Raw genomic sequence first — 27,435 nt, 5'->3', positions numbered from 1 at the left:
TTAAAAGAAAATCTCCATATCCTGGCCAATATTTATCCCCCAACCAACATCAATAAAACAGTTTACCTGGTCATTTACTTCATGTTTGTGGGAGCTTGCTGTGCACAAATTGGCTGTAGCGTTTCCTACATTACAACAGCGACTGCACTTCAAAAGTGCTTCACTTGGGAATGTTCTGAGATCATGAATGGTGCGATATAAATGCAAGTCTTTCTTTGTTTTTCTGATGTAACTTTGTAACCAGGTGTAACGCAGTAGCACACCACATGATGCACTTCCTATCTGACGTGGATAAAACTGGAAGTCACATCAGTTATGAAAGAGCAAGTAACGGCTTTTAAAACCAGGCAATGCACAAGGAAGAAAGAGGATAGGGAGAGCTAGAAAATGAACCAGAAGAACATCAAGAAACAGAGAGGAATCGCAAAGAGGGAGCATGAGAGATTATGGCAGAAAATATAAAAGGGCAGTAACAGGGCATTCGTTAAACATATCAGGTGCAAGAGAAGGAAACAGAGGAATGTTTACCAGTGGTGGTGGGGAGGAAGTGTAAGTGCGATCATCCAAAAACACCTTGGACAATGATCAGAGAAGTGGGAGATGCAATTCAATCCAGATAAGCGGAAGGTGATGATTTTAGGTAGAAGTGAGAATGAGCGAAATAACAGCAAGCTTTGAAAATATAAAAGCAGGAAAGAGACTGGCCTCTTCATGGCCTCGCCCCTCCCTATTTCTTTCACTTGCTCCAGCCCTACAACCCTCCCCTCGGAGCTCTCCGCTCCTCTGACTTTGGTCTTTTGGTGCATCCACACCCTTCCCCGAGAGGAGGGTGCCGCTAACACAGTTGGTCCGCACAAAGTTAAAATATTACATCGCAGTGTTATTTTGATGTTCAATAAGACAACCCATATCCAGTGGTGCCCACCGGTACTGTGTGATCTCTCTCCAGGGTCACGAGGGGATACAGAAGGTCATGGAACAGAGGCACGCAATTGGAGCCAGCCTCCCAGAGATTCTTGGACCTGTAGTTTTCATTTTAATTATTATGTGAAACAATCGTCTACCCTGGACTTTACTCCCTGAAGAGGATGAGGGGGGAAATTAATAGAAGTCTCAAGATTCTCACCCGGAAGGAGAATTTGGACCCAGAAATTCTTCTGTTGGGCCGGGAAGGAAGTACTCTGGGACTCAATTTATAATTAAGAGCTTAAAAGGAAAATAGGAAATATAGGCAACATATTTTTAGTAAGAGTGTCTAGAATTGTGCAACAGATTACCAGAAGTGCTGATGGAACAGAAAATTATGGCACATTTTCAAAAAGGACTGAACGAACTGTGCAATGGATTGCAACAACAACTTGTATTTATATAGCACCTTTAACATAGTAAAACGTCCCATGCTGCTTCACAGGTAGCGTTATCAAACAAAACAGAGTCACACAATGAGATTTTAGGGCAAATGAGGTAGGTTTTAAGGAGTATCTTAAAAGGAGGAAAGAGAGGTAGAGAGGCGGAGAGGTTTAGGGAGGGAACTTCAGAGCTTGGGGCCCAGGCAGTTGAAGGCACGATTGCCAATGGTGGAGCGATTGAAATTGAGGATGCTCAAGTGACGAGAGCAGCTATCGCAGAGGGTTGTAGGGCTGGAGGGGATCACAGAGAGCAGTGCAACAGAGAACCATGGGAGTTTTTCAAAAGTGGAAGACAATTCAGGGCTATTAGTTCTGTGATGGCTGTAAGGTTTGTTTGGGTAGGTTGGATGGATCAATGTTCTGCTGTCAAAATATTACTATTTTACTCCCCACATTCAGTGCAAGGGCGAAAGACAGCCCAATTGCATCTCAAGATCCTTGCGGCAGCTAATGAAATCCATTGGAGTCAGAAGAAAATACAGGCAACTCTCGGTTATCCGGGTCCCTCGGAGATCGGGCTATTCCGGGTAAACAATTTTGCCGCTAGGGCGAGTGCACCTCTCAGAGCTGAAATTTGACGGTGATAGAACCAACCATGAAGACTTAGTTCGTGTTGTCATAGAGTGAAGGTAATAAAATACATGATAATGGATTCATAGCGCTTCGAAATTATTTTATGTTAAGAGTTAAAAGTGTTAAAACTGAGCTTGATTTTTAAAATAGCGATCTTATATCTGCTTGTTTAAATGAATTCATTTTCTTCTTCATTAAAATGTTGTGGATGATAGGAGTTTGCAGAAACCCTCATGAGAAGTGAAATGAGAGTTCCCCTCAAAGAAACCCACGACATATTTCATTACTTCTTCAGCACGTGTCCAAGTCCCTTTCTTTTACTTCAATCTGTGTCTGAATCGCTCATCTCTTCATCAGATGTGTCTTTATTGGTTACTATGCCGATAAGTTGCTCGTCAGTGTAAGATTGTGCTACAGTTGTGTCGATGTCAACATGTATCCACTGAGCAATCTCATCTTCTGCTAGGGATTTAAGTGCGTTTGTATCGTGAGCACTGCTGACAATCTCCGCGATTTCTTTGACAGCCTGTTCTGTATTAGCCCCAGCATAGAATTCTTCGTCATCAGAAGCACTGTCTTCAATCATGACATTGGGCCACAACTTGTGCCAACACCTCATCAGTGTAACATTTTTTTTACTTCTCTCCATGCCAGAGAGCATGCGAAGATGGCATCTTTAATAGTGTATGCTCTCTGGTAAATCAATGATTGATAGATCGCTATTAATCAATCTGTACATGAAGTTGTTCCTATAGTGGCACTTGAAGTTCTGTAAGACACCCTGATCCATAGGTTGAATGAGCGAGGTCACATTGGGGGGGGCAGATAGCATGCGAAGATGTTGCCACAACTGGGCAATAATTTTGACTCATGCGGGTGTGCTCTGCAATTGTCCAGAAGCAGGACACACTTCCCATTAGGTTTGCCTATTTTCTTCATGTTTTCTCGAGTTTGGGGGACGAATTCTGTTGAGAACCATTCCATGAATATGTCCTTGTTTGTTCACGCACTTTGCTGAGCCTTATAGCTGACTGGTAAATGAGCAATTCCCTTTAAAGCACGTGGCCTTCTTGATTTGCCAATCACTAAAAGTGGAAGTCTGTGTTCACCAGAGGCATTGGCACAATTTAAGATTGTTAACCTGTCCTTATTCATCTTAAAGCCTGCAGCTTCCTTATCCCTTGCTGCAGCCAAAGTAACAGTTGGCAAACACCTCCACAGTAAGCCAGTTTCATCAGCGTTGTACATTTGATCTGCGGTCAATTTCATTTCCTGCACTATTCCAGCAAATGTTCTTGCATAATTCTGTGCGGCCTCATTGTATGCTGATCTTTCCTCGCCCGGCACATCCAGATGGCGAATGCCATGGCGCTGCTTAAATCGTGTGAGCCACCCCTCTGAGAAAATGCACTCTTCATCTGGATTCATTCTCGTCTTGAAGTCCTTGGCCTTTGCTGTAATCATTGGCCCTGAAATTGCCACACCTTCAGACCGCTTCAAAGCAAACCATTCATAAAGCACCTGGTCTCGTTTGTCAAACTTCGGCTTTTGCAAATTGTTGCGGGGCCATTACCTTCACGGGAGATTCAGAAACATCGGTGAATCTTTCAAGATCTTTCTTTTGCTTCTTGATATCGTAAATTGTTGATGATCCAACTTCATATTCCTCCATCAAGTTACGCACACTTCTGCCAGCTTCGTACTTCTTTATAATTTCTAACTTCTACTGAATGCACAATAACTTTCTTTTCTTTTTAGTGCTTCCACAAGACATTTTAAATTGTGCATCCGACTGCTTGAACTGCTTTCAATGCGTGTGGCAGTTGCAAAGTGAGTAAGAAGTCCATGCCTGCTTCAATTTATGTGTGCTTGCTACTTGAAGTGATCGAGATTTTCACGTGTGCGACAGTTTTCAAAAGTGCCGTTGCAGTGGGTTCTCCATTAGATCCGTGTATTGCAGATCCTCACTGCAGGTCAGGAAAAAGGGTCACATTGCAGACCTAAATAAATAAAAGGTGCTTTTGCCAATTTAATGCACAGAGGTGTCAGCCAGTGACTCAGCTGATCGCACCCTCACCTCTGAGTCAGAAGGTTGTGGGTTCAAGTCCCACTCCAGGGGCTTGAGCATGAAAATCTCAGCAGGAACTTCAGTGCCGTACTGAAGCAGGTGTCGTCATTTGGATGAGACGTTAAACCGAGGCCTCGACAGCTCTTTCAGGTGGACGTAAAAGATCCTATGACACTATTCGAAGAAGAGCAGGGGAGTTCCCTCTGGTGCCCTAGCCAACATTTAGCCTTCAACCAACGTCACTAAAACAGATTATCTGGTCATATAGTTTGTGGGAGCTTGCTGTGCATATATTGGGCTGCCGTCTTTCCTACGTTACAACAGTAACTACACTTTGAAGGTACTTCATTGGTTGCAGAGCACTTTGGGCCTTGCCGAGGTTGTGAAAGGTGCTATAGAAATGCAAGTCATTCTTGATTTTTTTTTTAATGAGCTGTAGATGTCAGTTGATGCCCATCACCAACTAGATCAGCCTGAATCTGGGCTATCTGCAGCTGCAAGAAACTTCTAACCTGTCAGAACTCTTCCCAATTCCTCCAGACATCTGTGCAACCACCAGCGGTCAATTTTGAGAGACTTCTGTTCTTGTTACAGCAAGTCACCCTACTTGTAGGATGATCACGGTAGAGGTTTGAACCAGGTCCCCAGTTTTAGAGGACACTCTGATTTCTGGAGTGGAAACTGGAAAGACAAAGTCCGATTTTCCAAAGCTGAATTATTTTTTTTTTTACAAAGGCTGTGCGCAAAACAGGCCGACCGCACATGACCAAGCACACTGTCCTGTATATGTGGATAGGTCCCTTTGCACAGCCTTTTTGGTTTCAATTGGTGTCCCTATTCAGTTTTGGACTGGCCTAAAGAGGCTGATCCTAGTTCCAAACAAATATGCAGACATACACGCCTTTCTTTTCACTGCCTGTGACTGTTTGCAATACAGGCAGTTACAATGTAGTTCAGAGAGGAAGCAGAAATTCTGGAATTTCTTTGGTGCACTTTATGCTCACCAAGATGAGGGATGAAGCTTTTGCCCAGTTCTGACATTCTGCATCAGCAGCGAACACTCCCCGATCGCACACGTGAACACTCCCCGATCGCACACGTGAACACTCCCCGATCGCACACGTGAACACTCCCCGATCGCACACGTGAACACTCCCCGATCGCACACGTGAACACTCCCCGATCGCACACGTGAACACTCCCCGATCGCACACGTGAACACTCCCCGATCGCACACGTGAACACTCCCCGATCGCACACGTGAACACTCCCCGATCGCACACGTGAACACTCCCCGATCGCACACGTGAACACTCCCCGATCGCACACGTGAACACTCCCCGATCGCACACGTGAACACTCCCCGATCCACCACGTGAACACTCCCCGATCGCACACGTGAACACTCCCCGATCGCACACGTGAACACTCCCCGATCGCACACGTGAACACTCCCCGATCGCACACGTGAACACTCCCCGATCGCACACGTGAATACTCCCCGATCGCACACGTGAACACTCCCCGATCGCACACGTGAACACTCCCCGATCGCACACGTGAACACTCCCCGATCTTACACGTGAACACTCCCCGATCGCACACGTGAACACTCCCCGATCGTACACGTGAACACTCCCCGATCGCACACGTGAACACTCCCCGATCGCACACGTGAACACTCCCCGATCGCACACGTGAATACTCCCCGATCGCACACGTGAACACTCCCCGATCGCACACGTGAACACTCCCCGATCGCACACGTGAACACTCCCCGATCTTACACGTGAACACTCCCCGATCGCACACGTGAATACTCCCCGATCGCACACGTGAACACTCCCCGATCGCACACGTGAACACTCCCCGATCGCACACGTGAACACTCCCCGATCGCACACGTGAACACTCCCCGATCGCACACGTGAACACTCCCCAATCGCACACGTGATCACCCCCCAGATCGCACACGTGAACACTCCCCGATCGCACACGTGAACACTCCCCGATCGCACACGTGAACACTCCCCGATCGCACACGTGATCACCCCCCGATCGCACACGTGAACACTCCCCGATCGCACACGTGATCACCCCCCGATCGCACACGTGAACACTCCCCGATCGCACACGAGAACACTCCCCGATCGCACACGTGAACACTCCCCGATCGCACACGTGAACACTCCCCGATCGCACACATGAACACTCCCCGATCGCACACGTGAACACTCCCCGATCGCACACGTGAACACTCCCCGATCATAAACGTGAACACTCCCCGATCGCACACGTGAACACTCCCCGATCATAAACGTGAACACTCCCCGATCGCACACGTGAACACTCCCCGATCATAAACGTGAACACTCCCCGATCGCACACGTGAATACTCCCCGATCGCACACGTGAACACTCCCCGATCGCACACGTGAACACTCCCCGATCGCACACATGAACACTCCCCGATCATACACGTGAACACTCCCCGATCGCACACGTGAACACTCCCCGATCGCACACATGAACACTCCCCGATCGCACACGTGATCACCCCCCGATCATACACGTGAATACTCCCCGATCGCACACGTGAACACTCCTCGATCGCACACGTGATCACCCCCCGATCGCACACGTGAACACTCCCCGATCGCACACATGAACACTCCCCGATCATACACGTGAACACTCCCCGATCGCACACGTGAACACTCCCCGATCGCACACGTGATCACCCCCCGATCGCACACGTGAACACTCCCCGATCGCACACATGAACACTCCCCGATCGCACACGTGAACACTCCCCGATCGCACACGTGAACACTCCCCGATCGCACACATGAACACTCCCCGATCGCACACGTGAACACTCCCCGATCCTACACGTGAACACTCCCCGATCGCACACGTGATCACCCCCCGATCATACACATGAACACTCCCCGATCGCACACGTGAACACTCCCCGATCGCACACGTGAACACTCCCCGATCATACACGTGAACACTCCCCGATCATACACGTGAACACTCCCCGATCGCACACGTGAACACTCCCCGATCGCACACGTGAACACTCCCCGATCGCACACGTGAACACTCCCCGATCGCACACGTGAACACTCCCCGATCGCACACGTGAACACTCCCCGATCGTACACGTGAACACTCCCCGATCATACACGTGAACACTCCCCGATCGCACACGTGAACCACTCCCCGATCGCACACGAGAACACTCCCCGATCGCACACGTGAACACTCCCCGATCGCACACGTGAACACTCCCCGATCGCACACGTGAACACTCCCCGATCGCACACGTGAACACTCCCCGATCGCACACATGAACACTCCCCGATCGCACACGTGAACACTCCCCGATCGCACACGTGATCACTCCCCGATCGCACACGTGAACACTCCCCGATCGCACACGTGAACACTCCCCGATCGCACACGTGAACACTCCCCGATCGCACACGTGAACACTCCCCGATCGCACACGTGAACACTCCCCGATCGTACACATGAACACTCCCCGATCGTACACATGAACACTCCCCGATCGCACACGTGAACACTCCCCGATCATAAACGTGATCATTCTCTGATCATAAACGTGCAGGTCAGGCGCACAATACGCTACACTGTCCCAGCCATGTGCCTAAATCCCAACACCCTACTGAAATGGATGCAATTTCCATTTTCCAAACTAACCGCTCTGTGGCCTGGATTGCCAATTTAGTGCTAATTGGATTAAACTAGATTGAGGCTATCCAATTCTCCCTACAATCAGCACTCCATCCAGGCGTCGGGTCGTGGAGGTGAAAGGCCAGAGTGCCAAGCGATAACAACGTCAACACTTACTGAACAAAAAAACGTGGTGCAACAGCTGAAACCAAAAGAGACAGATACCATCAAAGTGATCGGCCAGCTCAACCCTAGCCACTTTCTGTTGCCGACAACCCCCTCAGACCAATCTCTTGGTGGTATTTTTGTCTCTTTGTTTTCGGAGTCACATGCACGCCTCCTGTCCTGTGGCACTACAATTTGCCACCATACTTATTCCTCACAGAGAGTGAGCAACACCTGAGGCAGCTCACTCTACGGCTGTTGGGGCTGAAATGCCATCACCACGAAGCTCCTAGCTCATGAAGGAAGTCACCATGCAGCTGTGAAGGTCTCATTTTGACTCATGCTGCTGTGCCCGCTCAACAGCCCCCGGGATCCAAAATGAGGTTTTGCAGCTTCTCACCAATTTTCCCTGCCATCCATCATACACAACACTTCACCACATGGGCGGAGGTGGGTCTTATGTGAAACTGAACGTTGTTAAATTGATCCCACGCCACAGGAGCAGCTGCAAGCGCAGGGAATTTTTGCTTGGATCTTTTAATTTACTTCCCTCTCTTTTTTTGGAGAAAGTGGGAGTTTTTTTTGCTAATACATAATATGGCTGAAATCCTTGGGAGTGGAGTATGAGGTAGCTGTGGGGGAAGAGGGAGGGGCTGCACAAGTCCTGCACAACTTCTGCGTTGTCAGTCATGTGAAGAGAAGAATGTGCAGTCAAACCCAGTGTGGAAGATATAGACCCTCTTGGCTTTAGAAAGTACGTGTGTTAGTGAGAGGAGTGTTCCAAGCAAGGTTGATGAGATGCAGGCACAAGTTGCTACATGGGGTTATGGCTATAACGGAGACCTGGCATAAATATGGTCAGGAATGGAAACTAAACATTCCTGGTTACAATATATTCAGGAGGGATAAGAAAGGAAAAAAGAAAGGGGGGGGGGGGGAATTGGTGGCAGTATTGATCAAGACTAATGTTACAGTCTACAGAGGGTTCAAAGGCTGAATCTATTTGCTTAAAGTTAAGGAACATAAAAGGAACTGTTACATTGCTGGGTGTTTATTATAGACTCCCAAATAGTGAGAAGGAGAGAGCAGAGCAAACCTGCAGGCAAATTTCAGAGAAATGTAAAAATAATAGAGCAGTAACAGTAGGGGACTTCAAGTACCCTAATATAGACTGGGGGTGGGGGCGAGGGGGGGGGGGGGGAAAGAGTGTAAGGAGGGTGAAGAATTCCTAAAATATATACAGGAGAACTTTCATAATGACTATGTTTCTAGCCCAATGAGGAAGGAAGCAGTGTTGGTTCTAGTGCGAGGGAATGAAGCAGAGCAAGTGGAGTGTGTTGCAATGAGAGCGCATCTGGGCAATAGTGATCATAATATAATTAGGTTTAAAGTAGTTACGGAAAGGGAAAAAGAAAAAGCAATGGTGAAAATACCCAACTGGAAGAGAGCCAATTTCAGTAATTTGCAAAGGGATCTAGCACAGGTGGATGGGAAACCAAGATTGGCCAAGAAAACAGTGAATCAGCAATGGTAGGCCTTCAAGGTGGAGATAGGTCAGGTACAAACCAAGCATACTCCCATGAGGGGTATAGATGGGGCATCCGAAGCTAGAGCTCCCTAAATGACAAAGGAAGTAGAGGTTAAATTAAACAGAACGGGAGGGGGGGTTTATGACAAATGTTAGGTACTGAATAAACAAAAACTGGCAGAGTACAGAGAGTGCAGGGGGAAATTGAAAAGGGATACAAGAGGAGCAAAGAGAGAATATGAGAAAAGATTATTGGGCAACATAAAAGGTGATCCAAAAATCTTTTATAAACATATGAAAACTAAAAATGTAGGTAAAGGAATGGTGGGACCAATTAGGGACCAAAAAGGAAGTCATCTTGTGTGGAGGCAGAGGGCATGACTGAGGTACTGAGTGAGTACTTTGCCTCCATCTTCACAAAATAAGACGATGAAGTTAATGTTTCAGTAGAGTAGGGGGGAGTAGACATATTAGGTAAGAAAGAGATAGAAAGGAGGTGCTAAGTAGGCTAGCATCACTCAAAGTTAACAAGTCACCCAGTCCAGATGTCAACCAATCCTAGGTTGCTGAGGGAAGCTCGGGTGGAGATAGAAGGTGGTCTGACCACAATCGTTCAATCCTCCTTGGATATGGGAGTGGTGCCGCAGGACTGGAGGATTGCAAATGTTACACCCAATGTTCCCCCTAATTTATTTTTGGGTGCATGACCCCTTTAACAGGCCATGTGACCCATCCAAAGTTTCGATCATGCGCAAAATGTCACCTTTGAAGAGCTGGTTCCGAGTTACGTGGCAACGGCAGACAGATGCGCAGCTTAGAGGGAACGTTGGTTACACCCCCGTTCAAAAAAGGGCAGAGGGATGAACCTGGTAACTACAGGCCAATCAGTCTAAGGTCAATGGAAAAACTACTAGAGACCACTGTCAAGGACAAATTATGTTCTCACTTGGAGAAGCATGGGTTAATAAGGAACAAAGATAAACCCCGGCTTCTATTCGCCATTGCTAACCATCTTCTTAAACCCTTCTCCCTAGTCTCCACCCACACTTCCAATAAGTGTGTCTTTATAAGATTGAGACCATCCATTTGGCCACCTCTGCCACTTCCGTTCCTTCCCCTAGTCCACCGGGCCAAACTTCCTCTAAGCATCCCCCTTGTCCTAGCCCTAACCTCACTCCTCCAGTTTCTCTCCGATCTTCCCTCATGACCTCTATAAGCTCATCTTGTCCATAAGGACCACTTCCTGCTCCCGTGACCCTAGTCCCACCAAACTGCTGACCACCCAACTTCCTTTTCTGGATCCCATGTTAGCTGAAATTTTTAATGGTTCTCTCTCCTAAGGTACTGTCCCCTTCTCCCTCAAATCTGCCGTCATCACCCCTCTCCTCAAAAAACCAACCCTCGATCCCTCCGTCCTTGCAAACTACCGCCCCATCTCCAACCTCCCTTTTCTCTTTGAAGTCCTTGAATGTGTTGTCGCCTCCCAAATTCGTGCCCATCTTTCCTGCAATTCCATGTCTGAATCCCTCCAATCAGGTTTCTGCACCTGCCACAGTACTGAAACGGCTCTCAACAAAGTCACAAATGACATCCTTTGTGACTGTGACAAAGGCAAACTATCCCTCCTCGTCCTTCTTGACTTGTTGGCAGCCTTTGACACGGTTGACCACTCTATCCTTCTCCAACGCCTCTCCATCGTTGTCCAGCTGGGTGGGACTGAACTCACCTGGTTCCATTCTTATCTATATAATTATAGCCAGATTCTCTTCCTGCCCCTGCATCGCTACCTCTGGTGTCCCCCAAGGATCTATCCTTGGCCGCCTCCTATTTCTCATCTACATGTTGGCCCTTGGCGACATCATCCGGAAACGCAGCATCAGTTTCCACATGTACGCTGATGACACCCAGCTCTACCTCACTACCACTTCTCTCGAACTCTCCGCGGTCTCTAAATTGTCAGACTGCTTGTCCGACATCAAGTTCTGGATGAGCAGAAATTTTCCCCAATATTGGGAAGACAAAAGCCATTGTTTTCGGTCCCCGCCACAAACTCCATTCCCTAGCCACTGACTCCATCCCTCAAACATCTGTCTGAGGCCGAACCACACTGTTTGCAACCTTGGTGTCGTATTTGACCCTGAAATGAGGTTTCAACTACATAGCCATAGCATAACTAATACTGCCTATTTCCACCTCCGTAACATCGCCCATCTCCGCCCTTGCCTCAGCTTATCCACTGCTGAAACCCTCATCCATGCCTTTGTTACCTCTAAACTTGACTATTTCAACCCACTCCTGGCTGGTCTCCCATATTCTACCCTACGTAAACTTGAGGTCATCTAAACTCGGCTGCCCATGTCCTAACTCGCACCAAGTCCCGTTCACCCATCATCATCATTATCATCATCATCATAGGCAGTCCCTCGGAGTCGAGGATGACTTGCCTCCACTCAAAGTGAGTTCTCAGATGACTGTACAGTCCAATGCGGGACCTATAGTCTCGGTCACAGGTGGGACAGACAATCATTGAAAGAAAAAGTGGTCAGGGAGCCTGGGTTGATGCACGCTCCTTCTGCTGTCTACGTTTGGTTTCTGCTTGTTCTTGGCGATGGGGCTCGAAGTGCTCAGTGCCCTCACGGATGCTCTTCCTCCAGTTTGTGCTATCTTGGGCCAGTGGGGATGTTGCACTTTATCAAGGAGGCTTTGAGGGTGTCCTTGAAGCGTTGCTTCTGCTCACCTGGGGCTCGCTTGCCATGTCACAGCTCCGCATAGAGTGCTTGTTTTGGGAGTCTCGTGTCGGGCATGCGGACGATGTGGCCCACCCAATGGAGCTGATTGAGCGTGGTCAGTGCTTCGATGTTGGGGATCTTGACCTGAGCGAGAACACTGATGTTAGTGCATCTGTCCTGCAATGGATTTGCAGGATCTTGCGGAGGCAGCGCTTCGAGGTGTCTGCTGTATATAGTCCTGAGCCATATAGGAGGGCAGGTATTACTACTACCCTGTAGACCATGAGCTTGGTGGCGGTCCTGGTCTTCGAACCTTTCTCCCTCAGGCAACTGAAGGCTGCGCTGGCGCAATGAAGCCGGTGTTGGACCTCATCATCAATGTCTGCTCTTGTAGGCTCCCGAGGTATGGAAAATGGGCCACGTTGTCCAAGGCATCGTCGTGGATTTTGATAATGGGGGGGGGGGGGGGCAGTGCCGTGTGGCAGGATCAGGTTGGTAGAGGACCTTTGTCTTACAGATGTTTAGCGTAAAGACCAAGCTCTCGTACACCTCGGTGAAGGTGTTGATGATGGTTTGGATTTCGACCTCCGTCACCTGCTTACCGTAGTTCGATGATAGGATGGGACGACCTTGGATCTGGCCTGGAGGCGGCGGAGGTTGAACAGATTTCCACCTGTTCTACAATTTAGCTCCACCCCTGTGCTCGTTGACCTACATTGGCTCCCGGTTAAGCAATGCCTCGATCTCAAAATTCTCATCCTTGTTTTCAAATCCCTCCATGGCCTCGCCCCTCCTTATCTCTGTAATCTTCTCCAGCCTCGCAACCCCGGGATGTCTGTGCTCCTCTAATTCTGCCCTCTTGAGCATCTCTGATTATAATCGCTCAACCATCGGTGGCCGTGCCTTCTGTTGCCTAGGCCCCAAGCTCTGGAACTACCTGCCTAAACCTCTCCACCTCTCTACCTCACTTTCCTCCTTTAAGACTCTCCTTAAAACCTACCTCTTTGACCAAGCTTTTGGTCACCTGCCCTAATTTCTCCTTATGTGGCTCGGTGTCAAATTTTTTTGTCTCATAATACTCCTGTGAAGCGCCTTGGGATGTTTTATTATGTTAGTGGGGTTCCGCAGGGTTATGTATTAGGACAATTGCTATTCTTGTTATATATAAATGACCTGGACTTGGGTATAAGGAGGGCAATTCCGCATGATACAAAACTTAGCAAAGTAGGACTTAGTGAGGAGAATAGTAGGTGACTTCAGGAGGACATAGACGGACTGGTGAAATGAGCAGACACGTCAGTTGCAATTTAATGTGGCTAAATGTGAGTGATGCACTTTGGGAACAACAACATGGAGATCCAGTATAATCTAGTTGCTACTATTTTGAGGGGGGTGCAAGAGCAGAGAGGGACCTGGGAGTGCATATTCACAAATCATTGAAGGTGGAAGGGCAAGTTGATAAGGCGGTTAAGAAAGCATAGGGCACACGTGTCAGCATATGTGCCAGCTGTGGCTCAGTGAGCAGCACTCTCGCCGCTAAGTTAGAAGGTTGTGGGTTCAAGTCCCACTCCAGGGACTTGAGCACAAAAATCAAGGCTGACACTCCAGTGTAGTGCTGATAGTGTGCTGCACTGTCGGAGGTGCTGTCTTTTGGAAAAAGGCGTCTTTGCAGGGTTATGGGGAAAAAGCTGGGGCATGGGTCTAAATTAGACAGGTCTTTCAAAGAGCGAGCACAGGCACGATGGGACGAGTAACCTCCTTCTGTGCTGTACGACTCTGCGATTCTTCTCCTTCCTGTACACCTACTTAATTTTATTTGTTACATGACAAGACAGATGTGCAGCTGTTCATGTGGCCAGGCTTGTCTTTTTTTAATCACTTGGCCAGATTTATGTTGGGTAACCAGAGGAAGTTGTTAGTTTGTGTATGTATGAAAGAGAAAGAGAGGGAGGCAGAAAAAGGGAGACACACAATCAGAAATGCATGCACACACAGACAGACAGTCACACACACACAAAGATGGAGACAATTTATCATTTCAAAAGCTTAAGAGAAAATATCTGTACACACTAACCCTATAATTAATGAGTCAGCTGTGGCTCAGCAGGTAGCACTCTTGCCTCTGAGTCAGAAGGTTGTGTGTTCAAGTCCCACTCCAGAGACTGGAGCACAAAATCTAGGCCGGTGTTCCAGTAAAGTACTGAGGGAGTGCTGCACTGTCAGAGCTGCCGCCCTTCGGATGAGATGTTAAACAGAGTGTGAAAGGAGCTATTGAAATGCAGGTCTTTATTTCTTCCTTTTAGTTAATTACTGGATTAATTCCAGGACCAAGGGGATAGAACTGTGAGGAGAGTTTAGCTACACTGGGACTGTTCTCTCAAAGAGACTCATCATCATCATAGGCGGTCCCTCGAACGAGGATGACTTGCTTCCATGAGTTCACAGATGTTTCAATGAAGAACCCGATGTTCCAGTCCTGAACTCCAGTTGAGGGGGTGGAAGATGCCTGTGCGGGAATTTTTTTTTTTTTAAACGTGTGGTGACTGTTGGACATCAGCCACCACACGGGCTTGACAGAGCTAGGCCTTTATCCAATGACAAGGGTTAACCAGGACGACTGGAGACCTACTCTGCTCCACGGACCTAGTGCGCACACATATCACAGTGTGGGCTGGTCCGTGCTGCCCCTGGGCCCTCGGCTCTTCCGGGCCCCGTTCCCTCATTTGCTGCACCTCCGCCAGGGTGGTGTTCTCACACAGGACGGGGCAGCCCGCGATGTAAGGCTTTCCTTTACAAAGATGGTGACTGTCAGCCTGGGCCTGTTACCGCGAAAACGACCCGGGGTTGCAAATTCGAGACCTGTTGTTTCTTAGTCCGGGTTGGCGACCTGGGGTGGGATTTGGTAGAAGTATTTAAGATTAAGGGATTAGGAGTGCATGGGGTCAAGACAAGTTTTTCAGCTGAGTAGAGAGTTCAGGAAGAAATGATTAGAGTTTCAAATGAAGAATAAAATGAAAATGGGAAATTCAGGAAACAAAATGTTAAAAGAAGTGAACCTAACTAACAGCAAAGGTAGTGAAATAAAAAGGGATAAAAGAATTGCATTTATATAGTGTTTTTCATAACCTCAGGACGATCAAGTGTGATTTATAGGCAATGAAAAACATTTGAAGTGTTGTCACTGTTGTAATGTAGCACAGCAATGTCCCACAAACAGCAATGAGATAATGACCAGATAATCGGTTTTGGCATAAATGTTGGCCTGGACACTGGGTAGAACTGGGGATTAAGGAAATGACAGAGAAATTAAACAAATGTTTTGTGTCTGTCTTCACAGAAGAAGACAAGAAAAACCTCCCGGAAATAGTGGAGAACCAAGGGTCTAGTGAGAATGAGGAACTGAAAGAAATTAGCATTAGTAAAAAAATAGTACTGAAGAACTTAATGGAACTGAAAGCCGATAAATCCCCTGGACCTGATGGCCTACATCCTAGGGTTTTGAAAGAGTTGGCTAGTGAGATAGTGCATTGGTTGTCATCTTCCAAAATTCCATCGAATCTAGAATGGTTCCCGCGGATTGGAAGATAGCAAATGTAAGCCCGCTATTTAAGAAAGGAAGGAGAGGGGCCACTATCACTAGGGGGGTAGTGCTGGACAGGCTAATGGGATTCAAGGTAGACAAGTCCCCTGGTCCTGATGAAATGCATCCCAGGGTATTAAAAGAGATGGCGGAAGTTATAGCAGATGCATTCATTAGAATCTACCAAAATTCTCTGGACTCTGGGGAGGTACCAACAGATTGGAAAGCAGCTAATGTAACGCCTCTGTTTAAAAAAGGGGGCAGACAAAAGGCAGGTAACTATAGGCCGGTTAGTTTAACATCTGTAGTGGGGAAAATGCTTGAAACTATCATTAAGGAAGAAATAGCGGGACATCTAGATAGGAATAGTGCAATCAAGCAGACGCAGCTGGATTCATGAAGTGGAAAATCATGTTTAACTAATTTACTGGAATTCTTTGAGGATATAACAGGCATGGTGGATAGAGGTGTACCGATGGATGTGGTGTATTTAGATTTCCAAAAGGCATTCGATAAGGTGCCACACAAAAGGTTACTGCAGAAGATAGAGGTACGCGGAGTCAGAGGAAATGTATTAGCATGGATAGAGAATTGGCTGGCGAACAGAAAGCAGAGAGTCGGGATAAATGGGTCCTTTTCGGGTTGGAAATCGGTGGTTAGTGGTGTGCCACAGGGATCGGTGCTGGGACCACAACTGTTTACAATATACATAGATGACCTGGAAGAGGGGACAGAGTGTAGTGTAACAAAATTTTCAGATGACACAAAGATTAGTGGGAAAGCGGGTTGTGTAGAGGACACAGAGAGGCTGCAAAGAGATTTGGATAGTTTAAGCGAATGGGCTAAGGTTTGGCAGATGGAATACAATGTCGGAAAGTGTGAGGTCATCCACCTTGGGGAAAAAAAACAGTAAAAGGGAATATTATTTGAATGGGGAGAAATTACAACATGTTGAGGTACAGAGGGACCTGGGGGTCCTTGTGCATGAAACTCTTTTTGGAGTTTATCTGAAAAACATAAAACATTAATCGGTGCCACCCGACCTGGATGACACACCAGACATTTACAAGGCCCCTTTTTTTCTTTTTTGTGTTATTTTTTGTGTTTTTCTTTTTTTTTTGGGGGCTCTAAAATCAAATTTTTTCCTCCAGTGCCCTCTATAAAAGGGGAGGGGGACACTAAAAGCACCGGCAATTAAAACAAATTAAACTTTAAAACGTAAAATCAAATTAAAATTTGGTTGCCGGGCGTGATGATGCACTCCAGTCCCTCCGGTGCCCACCTCTCGCGGAAGGCCGCGAGCGTACCGGTGGACACCACGTGCTCCATCTCCAAGGACACCCTGGCGCGGATGTACGCACGGAAGAGAGGCAGGCAGTCAGGTTGAACGACCCCCTCGACCGCCCGCTGCCTGGACCGGCTGATGGCACCCTTGGCCGTGCCCAGGAGCAGTCCTACGAGGAGGCCCTCGGACCTACCCGCTCCCCTCCGCACAGAGTGCCCAAAGATCAGGAGAGTGGGACTGAAATGCAGCCAGAATTTCAGGAGCAGCCCCTTTAAATAATAAAACAGGGGCTGCAACCTCGTGCATTCCATAAAAACATGGAACACGGACTCTTCCACACCGCAGAAATTGCAGGCGGCCTGGGAGTCCGTGAACCAACTTACAAATTTGTTGCACGGCGCTGCTCCGTGCACCACCCTCCAGGCCAAGTCCCCGATGAATAATGGGAGGACTCCCGCATAGAGTGCCCTCCATCGGGGACCCCCGCCTCCTCCGGACGGCAAGATGGTACGCCATGGCGTGTCCGGACGGCCGGCGAGGATGGCAAAGTTGAGAGTGTGCAGGAGCAGCCCGTACAGGAAACCCCTCCGCGCGGAACTGAAAGGCACGGAGGGGATTTCCTCGAGGCGGCTCAAGTTGTGAGGCGCCGGCTCCCGAGGGAGGTTCCGGGGTTTGGCGCCGATGAGGAATTCCGTCCGGACGGGGGTCAGTTCGGACGGGATCTCCCCACGTGCTTGAGCCTCCTCGATGCACCTAACAGAGTCAGGGCCCAAAGCTGTTTTTAGCGACTCGATGGCTTCGGCCGCGCGGCAGACGTTGGCTGAATTTAGGCGCCGCGCCAGCGTGCCTGGCGCCATCCAGCCCGCTCCTCCGCCATCGAGCAGGTCCCTGACCCTGGTCACCTCACCAGCCACAGCCCTCTCTTCCGAGCGCCACATAAAACCTCGGTCGTGGAGGTACGGATTCCCGAGCAGCGGCTCCTGCAGGACAGCCGCCACTCCAGCCGGCGGAGAGCTGCGCTTGGTGGAGACTTTGTTCCAGACCCTGATGAGTTCCTTGTAAAAGACAGGCAGCTCCTGGAGGGCGGTCCTGACACCCCCCAAGTTCACAAACAGGAGCTGCGTGTCGTAATTGAGGTCGCGCTGCTGGCGGAAGAAATACGTCACCAGAGCACACCACCTAGGAGGGGGCTCGACGTAAAGGTATCTCTGCAGGGTTTGAAAACGGAAAGTCGTGAGCTGGGCGCTGACGCACACCAACGACTGACCGCCTTCCTCAAGCGGGAGACTCAAGACCGCGGCAGAGACCCAGTGCTTCCTGTTGTTCCAGAAGAAGTCCACCAGCTTCTTCTGTATCTTGGCGACAAACGCAGGGGGAGGGGTCAAAGTGACCTGCCGGTACCACAACATTGCGGCCACCAGCTGGTTTATGACTAGCGCTCGACCCCTGTAGGACAGCACTCGGAGCAGTCCTGTCCAGCGCCCTAGGCGAGCGGCGACCTTGGCCTCCAGCTCCTGCCAGTTCGCCGGCCAGGCTTCCTCGTCGGGGCTAAAGTAGACTCCCAGATAGAGGAGATGGGTCGTGCTCCAGGCAAAAGGCCTGAGCTCCTCCGGCAGGGAGTCCACCGCCACTGACCCACCAGGAGTCCGGAACATTTTTCCCAGTTGATTCTGGCGGAGGATGCAGCCGAGTAAATCTCCTGGCACTCACGCATCCTCCGCAGGTCAGCGGGATCCTCTACCGCGAGGAGCAAGTCATCGGCGTAAGCCGAGAGGACGACCTCCACGCCCGGCCCTTGCAGAGCCAGTCCCGTCAACCTCGTCCGCAAGAGGCGCAGGAAAGGCTCCACGCAGATGGCATATAACTGGCCGGACATGGGGCATCCCTGGCGCACCCCTCTCCTAAAGCGAAGGGGCGCCGTCAAGGACCCGTTAACCTTAATCAGACACTCCGCGGCGGCGTACAAAAGTCGGATCCGGGCGACGAAATGCGTCCCGAACCCGAAAGCGCGCAGAGTTCCGAGCAGATAGTCGTGATCCACCCTGTCGAACGCCTTCTCTTGGTCGAGAGATAGGAAGGCGACCGACAGACCAGCCTCCTGGGAATGATGGATGAGGTCCCGGACCAGATGGATGTTATCGTGGATTGTCCGGCCCGGGACCGTGTAGGACTGGTCGGGGTGGATCATGTGGTCCAGCACGGCACCAAGGCGAGCAGACATCGCCCTGGCGAAGATTTTGTAGTCCGTGCTGAGGAGGGAGACCTGGCGCCAGTTCTTAAGGAGGCGGAGATCGCCCTTCTTAGACAGCAGGACGATGACTGCCCTGCGCCAAGAGAGGGGCATCTCCCCGGTCGCCAGACTTTCCCCCAGGACCCGCGCGTAGTCGCTCCCCAGGACGTCCCAGAACGCCCTGTGGAACTCCGCGGTCAGCCCGTCCAGCCCCGGGGATTTTCCCCTCGAGAGCCGGGCGAGGGCACCGGTCAGCTCCGCCAGGCTTAGCGGAGCTTCCAAATTTTCACCGCCCTCCGGGCTGACTTTCAGCAGGTCCTCCCACAAAACTCCACGCGCTTCCTCGCTGGACGGATCCAGAGAGAACAGAGCCCCGTAATATTCTCGGGCCCTGTTGTTGACGCCCTCCGGATCCGAGACGAGAGAGCCGTCGTCGGCCAACAGCGTCAAGAGCTGCTTACGGACACTCTGCCTTTTTTCCAGCGAGTCGAAGAAGGGGTAGCCGCGGTCCAGATCCCGCAGGAACCGGATCCGCGACCTCACGAACGCGCCTCGGGACCCGACGAGCTGCAGGTCCTTCAGCGCGGCCTTCTTAGCTTCGTACACCGTCCGCAGGGCCGGGTCCTCGACGACTTGACCGAGACGGGATTCCAGGTCGAGCACCTCTTTTTCTAGGCGCCCGACTCCGGCCGCCCGCCTCTTGGTCGACCCCCTCGCGTACTCTTGACAGAAGACGCGGACGTGAGCCTTGCCCACGTCCCACCATAGCCTCAAGGAGGGGAAGCCCCCCTGCTTCCTTCTCCAGTCGGCCCAGAATCGACGGAACGAGTCCTGGAACCACTCGTCCTCCGGCAGCTGGTTGTTAAAGTGCCAGTACGCGGACCCCGTCCTCGCGCGGAGCGAAGCGAGCTCCGCCCACACCAGGTGGTGGTCCGAACACGGCACTGGCCGCATGGAGGCCGCCGGGACGCAGGTACGCCCGAGACACGTAAAGGCGGTCGACTCTGGACCATCCTACTCCAGGCCTCACCCAAGTAAAGGCGCTGGAGTCGGGGTGGAGATTTCGCCAGACGTCCACCAAGTCGAAGGACCCGACCAGGTCGCTCAACTTCTCCATCGCCGTCATGCTCTTCAGGGCACCGGAGCGGTCCCTCGCCTCGAGGGTGCAGTTAAAATCCCCCCCGAGGACAATGCAGTCGCCGACGTCGACGGAGCCAAAAAGAGCGGACACTTCTTCGAAGAAGCGCGCTTGCTGCGGGCCGGGCTGAGGGGCGTACACGTTCACGAGATGGAGCGGCACGTCCCCCAGGCGAACCGTTACGTGCAGCAAGCGGCCTGGCATGGGCTCCTCGACCCCCAAGATCTCCGGCTGAAAATGCGGGCCAGCAAGATGGCCACCCCACTAGAAGTGGCGGTGAAGTGGCTCATGCGGACCTCTCCTTGCCATTCCAGGAGCCACGTGGCTTCGCCTCCCGGAACGGTGTGGGTTCTTGCAGGAAGCACACCGCATATTTCCCCTCCCGCAGGAGCGAAAAATTGTCAAATCTACGACGTGCCTCTCTGCCGCCGTTGATGTTGAGGCTGGCTATGGTTATCTTCATGGCAAAAGCATAGTGCAACCTCTACCTAACCTATTGTGGGGGAGGGAGCGGAGTCTTTTGTTGACCTCCACTCCTTCAGTAGCCCAGCGAGGAACTTTTTGAGCTGGCGCAGCTCAAGGCCTTGCGCCCTTGATAAGGGCCCGCCCGCGGCCATGGTTTTAGCGGCGACGCGGACGGAAGCGATGAGCAGCCCCGGCTCGGACCATCTTTCCCGGGCCAGATGGGCTCGGTTGCGGCGACCCTGGCTCTCGACCAAAAAGTCCCGGAGATCCTCTACGGGAATGAGGGGGGACTCAGCGGCGGGCACGAGGAGATCCACGGCCTCACTGGCGATGGACTCGAGATCTTCACCCGCGTCCTCCACCGAGTCCACGTCCTCCTCCGGGAGGTCGCCGCTAGCAGCCGGCCCGTCGACCGCACGAGGTACGGCAAACGGCCCGGCCGCTCCATCCGGCCCTGGCTCTGCCCCGATCCCACCCCCAGGATCGTCGGCAGAGGAGTCCCCATTGGGCTCTTTTAGAATTGGTGCTGGGTCGGGAAGCGACAGCGGAAGGGGTTCCTCCTCCGCCCCAGGAACCGGGGAACAAGGAGAGACCCGGCCATAGAAAATCCCCAGGCCCTCCAAGCGCTCCAGCTCCAAAGTAGGGGGCGAGGGTGGGTGTTCCTCCCCCTCCCCGCCGCCACCCCCCGGCCCAGCGTGTACAGATTCATTAAAAGTGCTAATACTTTGTATTTCTGCCGAGTCGAGCAAATCCCGGGGGAAGTTGGGTATTGGCTGGGCGGGCTCAGGTTCGGCCTTTTCGGCCCCGCCCGCCTCAGTCCCCGGGACGCTCGACCCGGCGGCTACGCATTTCTCCGCTGGCCCCACGCCCCCCACGACAGGCAGATCTTTCATGCCATCCCCGGGAGGCAGCGGCTGGGCAGCCTCGACTGCCTCACCCTCCCCGGGGACAGATTCCTCGTGCCTACGGCGCAGTTTGGGGGCGCCGGTGGGGGACGCGGGACACGCGGCGGGCACCGACTCCTCCGCGGAGGGATGTTGTTCCCCCCCGCCTCATTGGAGCGGCGCCTCCTTTTTTTCCTGGGGGGGCACGGAGACAGGGAGACACCCGTGTCTGCCGAGGCCTCCCGCTCCACTCCCCCCTTTTTCTTATCTTGCCCGCGCCCGAGCCCCTCTGCGGTATTAGTCAAGGGCTCGGGCACGGGCTCAGGGCACCCCTCGCTCGCCGGTGACGGGGTTAGGCCGAGCGCGGTGAACAGCTTGTCTGGCGCACTAAGGGGACCCGCCTCTAGGTGTTTCGCCTTCTTCTGCGCCTTCTTTCCGGCCGGACGCTCTCCCTCCCCCCCCCGCCGGAGGCCGTGAAAACAAAGGCCCCCGACGATGCCCGCGCACCCACAGCTCCCGGCACGCGGACGCTACTAGGGGGAGGGGTGGCGGCGGCGCCAGCCTTGTCCGCCCTCGGTGGTTTGGCGGCTTTGGAGGCGGGGCAGTTCTTGCGAACGTGCCCCACCTCCCTGCAGGCATGGCACCGCACGCCGTCCAAAAGACGCGGTAGGCAGTCCCTTCGTGCATTCCATTAAAATTGCCCTCTGTCGTCTCTTCCCGCGCCAGCCGGACAAAGAGCTGGCGGCGGAAGGAAAACACATGACGCAAGCTGTTCTCCCTGAGGCCGAGCGGTATGGGGTTGATCCCCGACCTTACCTCCCCCAGTTGGTGTAGGTGAGGGAGGAGGAGCGCAGCGGGAACAAAGGGCGGGACGTTTGAAATGATGACCCTCTGCGCGGTGGCCTCGAGAGGGTCCACCGGCATGAACGCCCCACCCACCGTGAGCCCCCTTTTCAATGGCCAGGGACACCGCCCGCTCCGACCCCAGGAAGAACACGGCCTTCCCAGACATCTTGGAGGCTGCGACAATGGCCGAGGGGCCGACTACCCCAGCCATCGCCCGCACGCACTCCTCAATGCTCATTGTGGGGTGAGTGTAGCTCTTGACCCCGTGTTTCGTAGTTATAAGTCTAAATGGTGGCAGGGCAGCAGGTGCCGTGGATGTGGATGCCGCCTGCGCATAAGTCCTAGCTGGCCCTGCCACCGGCGTAGATGGGGTCGCCATCACGGGGTCCCTTTAAGGGCTACACCCACCCCAAAGTCACAGGCCTTAATGGTCTTTAAATGGCCTCGTTTAATAGACTGAGCAGAGGAGCTCTTAACGAGGCACACCTCTCCCCTAGTTGACAATTGGGGAGGGGCCTTGCTCCCTCTGCTCAGTTGTCTTAATTGTTTTATATTTTTCCAATCAATTTGGGAGGAAAAGGGCTCTCAGAGAGAGAGGGAAGAGACAGAGAGTAACAGAGAAAGAGAGAGGGGGGTGGGAAGGGGGGAAACTGCGAGGGCAGGTCTCCCCTCGCAGCTGTGGGTGGGTGCAATCCCCAGATGGCAAACAAAAATAGTCTTTAGGGTGGTCTTCGGGTGAGGGGAGAAGATGTCTTCACCTGGTGCAGCTGGAGCCACACAGGCACACACTCCCAACGATGTTTAATTAGAGTGGATTAATTGTTTCTTCAGCCTGGTAGCTCCAGCTATCCCAGGCTAGGCAATGGGGGAGGGGTGCTTCAAAGGTGTGTGGGGCCTAGTTGTAAGCAAGGCCCCCACACACACTTCCACACACACACACCCTCCGTGATGTTCCGGCCCCCGACTGGTCTTCTTTCCTCCCCCCACCGATACAGCAAAATCTTTTAGGGACTGCACCAATACACCCACCTGTAGAATGGTAGAGTCTCCCTTCCTTCCACACTGGATGTTGTTGTTGGTCTTTCCCCCTCTCTCCAACTCTTTGTAGAAATGGTGAAGTTGTTCAAGTTTTCTGCTTTTTCCTCCTCTCCCTCTGGGTGAAAGTTGGTGGTGAAGCCCCTTCCTTCCTTCCTTCTCTTCCTGGGCTGATTCACAGGCCCAGCCAGGAGCAAAAGCAGCAGCTCCTACTCTCACTGCTCACAGCTCCAACTGTTTAGGCCACGCCTCCACTGCTCCACAATTGGCCCAGATGCAGCAGCTAATCAGGAAGGCGAATGGAATGTTGGCCTTCATTGCGAGAGGGATGGAGTACAAAAGCAGGGAGGTCCTGCTGCAACTGTATAGGGTATTGGTAAGGCCACACCTGGAGTACTGCGAGCAGTTTTGGTCACCTTACTTAAGGAAGGATATCCTGGCTTTGGAGGGGGTACAGACACGATGCACTAGGCTGATTCCGGAGATGAGGGGATTACCTTATGATGATAGATTGAGTAGACTGGGTCTTTACTCGTTGGAGTTCAGAAGGATGAGGGGTGATCTTATAGAAACATTTAAAATCATGAAAGGGATAGACAAGATAGAGGCAGAGAGGTTGTTTCCACTGGTAGGGGAGACTAGAACTAGGGGGCACAGCCTCAAAATACGGGGGAGCCAATTTAAAACCGAGTTGAGAAGGAGTTGTGAATCTGTGGAATTCTCTGCCCAAGGAAGCAGTTGAGGCTAGCTCATTGAATGTATTCAAGTCACAGATAGATAGATTTTTAACCAAGAAGGGAATTAAGGGTTACGGGGAGCGGGCGGGTAAGTGGAGCTGAGTCCACGGCCAGATCAGCCATGATCTTGTTGAATGGCGGAGCAGGCTCGAGGGGCTAGATGGCCTACTCCTGTTCCTAATTCTTATGTTCTTATGAGAGAGAAAACAGGGAACTACAGACCAGTTAGCCTAACATAAGTAATAGGGAAAATGCTAGAATCTATTATTAAGTACATGGTAACAGGGCACTTAGAAAATAATAATAGGATTGGCAGAGTCAACAGATTTATGAAAGGGAAATCATGTTTGACAAATCTAATAGTTTTTAGAGGTTGTAACCGCAGAATAGAAAAGAGGAACAGGTGGATGTGGTGTATTTGGATTTTCAGAAGGCATTCGATAAGGTGCCACATAAGAGGTTATTAAACAAAATTAGGCCTCATGGGATTGAGGGTAATATACTAGCATGGATTGAAGATTGGCTAATGGACAGAAAACAGAGAGTAGGAATAAATGGGTCATTCTGGGGTTCCGCAAGGAGCCCCAGCTATTCACAATCTATATCAATGATTTGGATGAGGGGACCAACTGTAATATATCTAAGTTTGCTGATGATACAAAGCTAATGTAAGTTGTGAGGAGGATGCAAAGAGACTTCAAGGGGATGTAGACAGGCTAAGTGAGTGGGCAAGAACATGGCAAATGGAATATAATGTGGAGAAATGTCAAGTTATCCACTTTGGTAGGAAAATAGAAAAGTAGAGTATTTTTTAAATGGTGAGAGATTGGGAAATGTTGGTGTTCAGAGGGACATTGGTGTCCTTGTACATGAATCACTGAAAGTTAACATGCAGGTACAGCAAGCAATTAAGAAAGCAAATGTTATATTGACCTTTATTACAAGAGGATTTGAGTAAAAGAGTAGACATCTTACTGCAATTATATAGGGCCCTGGTGAGACTGCAACTGGAGTATTGTGTACAGTTTTGGTCTCCTTACCTAAGGAATGATATATTTGCCATAGAGGGAGTGCAACAAAGGTTCACCAGACGGATTCCTGGGATGAGGGATTGTCCTATGAGAAGAGATTGAGTAAACTAGGCCGATATTCTCTAGCGTTTAGAAGAATGAGAAGTGATCTCATTGAAACATACAAAATTCTTACACGGCTTGACAGGGTAGATGTTTCCTCTGGCTAAGGAGTCTAGAACACGGGTCACAGTCTCAGAATAAGGGGTCGGCCATTTAAGACTGAGATGAGGAGAAACTTCTTCACTCAGAGGGTAGTGAATCTTTGGAATTCTCTACCCCAGAGGGCTGTGGAGGCTCAGTCTTTGAGTATATTCAAGACAGAGATTGATAGATTTTTGGATATTAAGGAATATGGGGATAGTGCAGGAAAGTGTTGAGGTAGATCAGCCATGATCCCATCGAATGGCCTACTCCTGCTCCTTATGTTCTTGAAATAGTGCAATAGAATCTTTTAGGTTTACCCGCGAGGCCTCGGTTTAACGTCTTATCTGAAAGACGGCACCTCCGACAGTGCAGCACTCCCTCAGCACTGTGCTGGGGTGCGAGTCTGCATTATGTGCTCAAATTTCTAGAGTGGGACTTGAACCCACGACCTTCCGACTCAGAGGCGAGCATGCTACCCACTGAGCCACGGCCAACACGATTCGTAATCAGATTGGAAAGTTCCAGTCAGCAAACAGGATACAGGGTTGTTAGATTTAGAAACACTCGTATGGTTAGGTTAGAAGATGTAGTCTACTGTTTCTGAGACGCCACCGACACAAACGGAGTGGGTGCTTCTGCAGGTTAGGGTTGCCAACTCTGGTTCGATGTATTCCTGGAAGAGTCATCACATGACCACCTGCCTCCATCTGCCCCCGCCACGCTCCCACGTTGGACACTCAACACATCCATCCCCCAACTTCTCACCCCAATTGGGAAGCCAAGTGACTCTTCATTACCCAACTGGATGATTTCTGATCGTCAAACTACCCCCCCCACCAACCAATATTTTTTATAACCATTAAACAAAAAAAGTGTTCAAATTAAATGGGGGAAAAAATGTTTTCTCCCAGTTGCAGAATTTCCTAGAGATTAACCTTCAATTCATCAAGACTGCAGGCCAATCCTGGAGGGTTGGCAACGACCCTACCGCGTGTAGCGAGCAGCAGAGCCCGATGGCGCAGCTCTGACCCGCCAGAGGGCTCAGACTTTGAACAGTGCAACCAAAAACAAGCCTGTGACCCAAAGCATGGAAGGCCTGGGCTCTTTGAACGCAACAATATCTGTGATGGGATTCTCTTTCGGCCCAATACACTTTGACGAAGGAGGTCGGACCCGCCAGTTGCAACACAAATAATCACAAGACGCCAGGGTTACTGCAGGAAGAGCAGGACTCCGTCAACACGAGCGGAGGGTTGCAGCCGCACCGAGAAAGTTGCTTAGAGTTTGATAAGTCCGTTTTTACCTGAGCAGTGCTTGTTTATCCATAGTTTCGGGCTCAATGCACGGGGGTGGGATGATGCAGACCGGCCGGTGTCTGTGTCCAGCGATGTCCGTCCGGCACCGAGCGGTCAGTTTCTCCCGCCCCTGCTGGTCAGTATCACTCTCTACCCTACTGTCTTCAGTTAGTTTCGTTTCCTCGTTTGACTGGTCCTCTTCCAGTTTACACTCCTCCTCATTTCCCTCCCTCCCTGAAGCAGCCTTTCAGAATCGGAGTTACATATTCAGAAAAGACTCAATCGCTGTTGATTTCTCTGACGTCTTGCCTCTTGTCAAGGCCGAACCACAACCAGCGGAAGTGACTTTATTATCATTAAACTCACATCACGCATCCGAACCTTGCTGATTAATGTTGTGAACTGAACCTTTCCATCGTGCCACCCGTTGACTCGAACCCTCACCCCCACTCTTCCCTCCCCTGAAAGTCTCGATCCCCTTGGGTACTGCCCCAAAGCCACTCAGTGCCCTCACCCCAGTGACCATGTGGGCAGAGTATTTGCCGGCTA

At 50.9% G+C, this 27,435-nt stretch overlaps 1 protein-coding gene across 1 annotated transcript in view; it reads right to left on the bottom strand.

Moving 5' to 3' along the window:
* The window catches only part of LOC139277373 (protein SSUH2 homolog), an 80,289-nt gene extending 53,201 nt beyond the window's left edge, over positions 1–27,088 (bottom strand). Inside the window, exon 1 of the mRNA XM_070895752.1 lies at positions 26,895–27,088. Coding sequence (XP_070751853.1) covers positions 26,895–26,917 — 23 coding nt within the window. The 5' untranslated portion in view covers positions 26,918–27,088. The remainder of the gene's footprint in view (positions 1–26,894) is intronic.
* Between the last annotated feature and the right edge of the window lie 347 nt (positions 27,089–27,435).

This window comes from Pristiophorus japonicus, chromosome 12 (genome assembly GCF_044704955.1).
Source record: "Pristiophorus japonicus isolate sPriJap1 chromosome 12, sPriJap1.hap1, whole genome shotgun sequence".
Taxonomy (NCBI): Eukaryota; Metazoa; Chordata; class Chondrichthyes; family Pristiophoridae; genus Pristiophorus; species Pristiophorus japonicus.
This window is presented reverse-complemented; position numbering and strand designations above follow the sequence as displayed.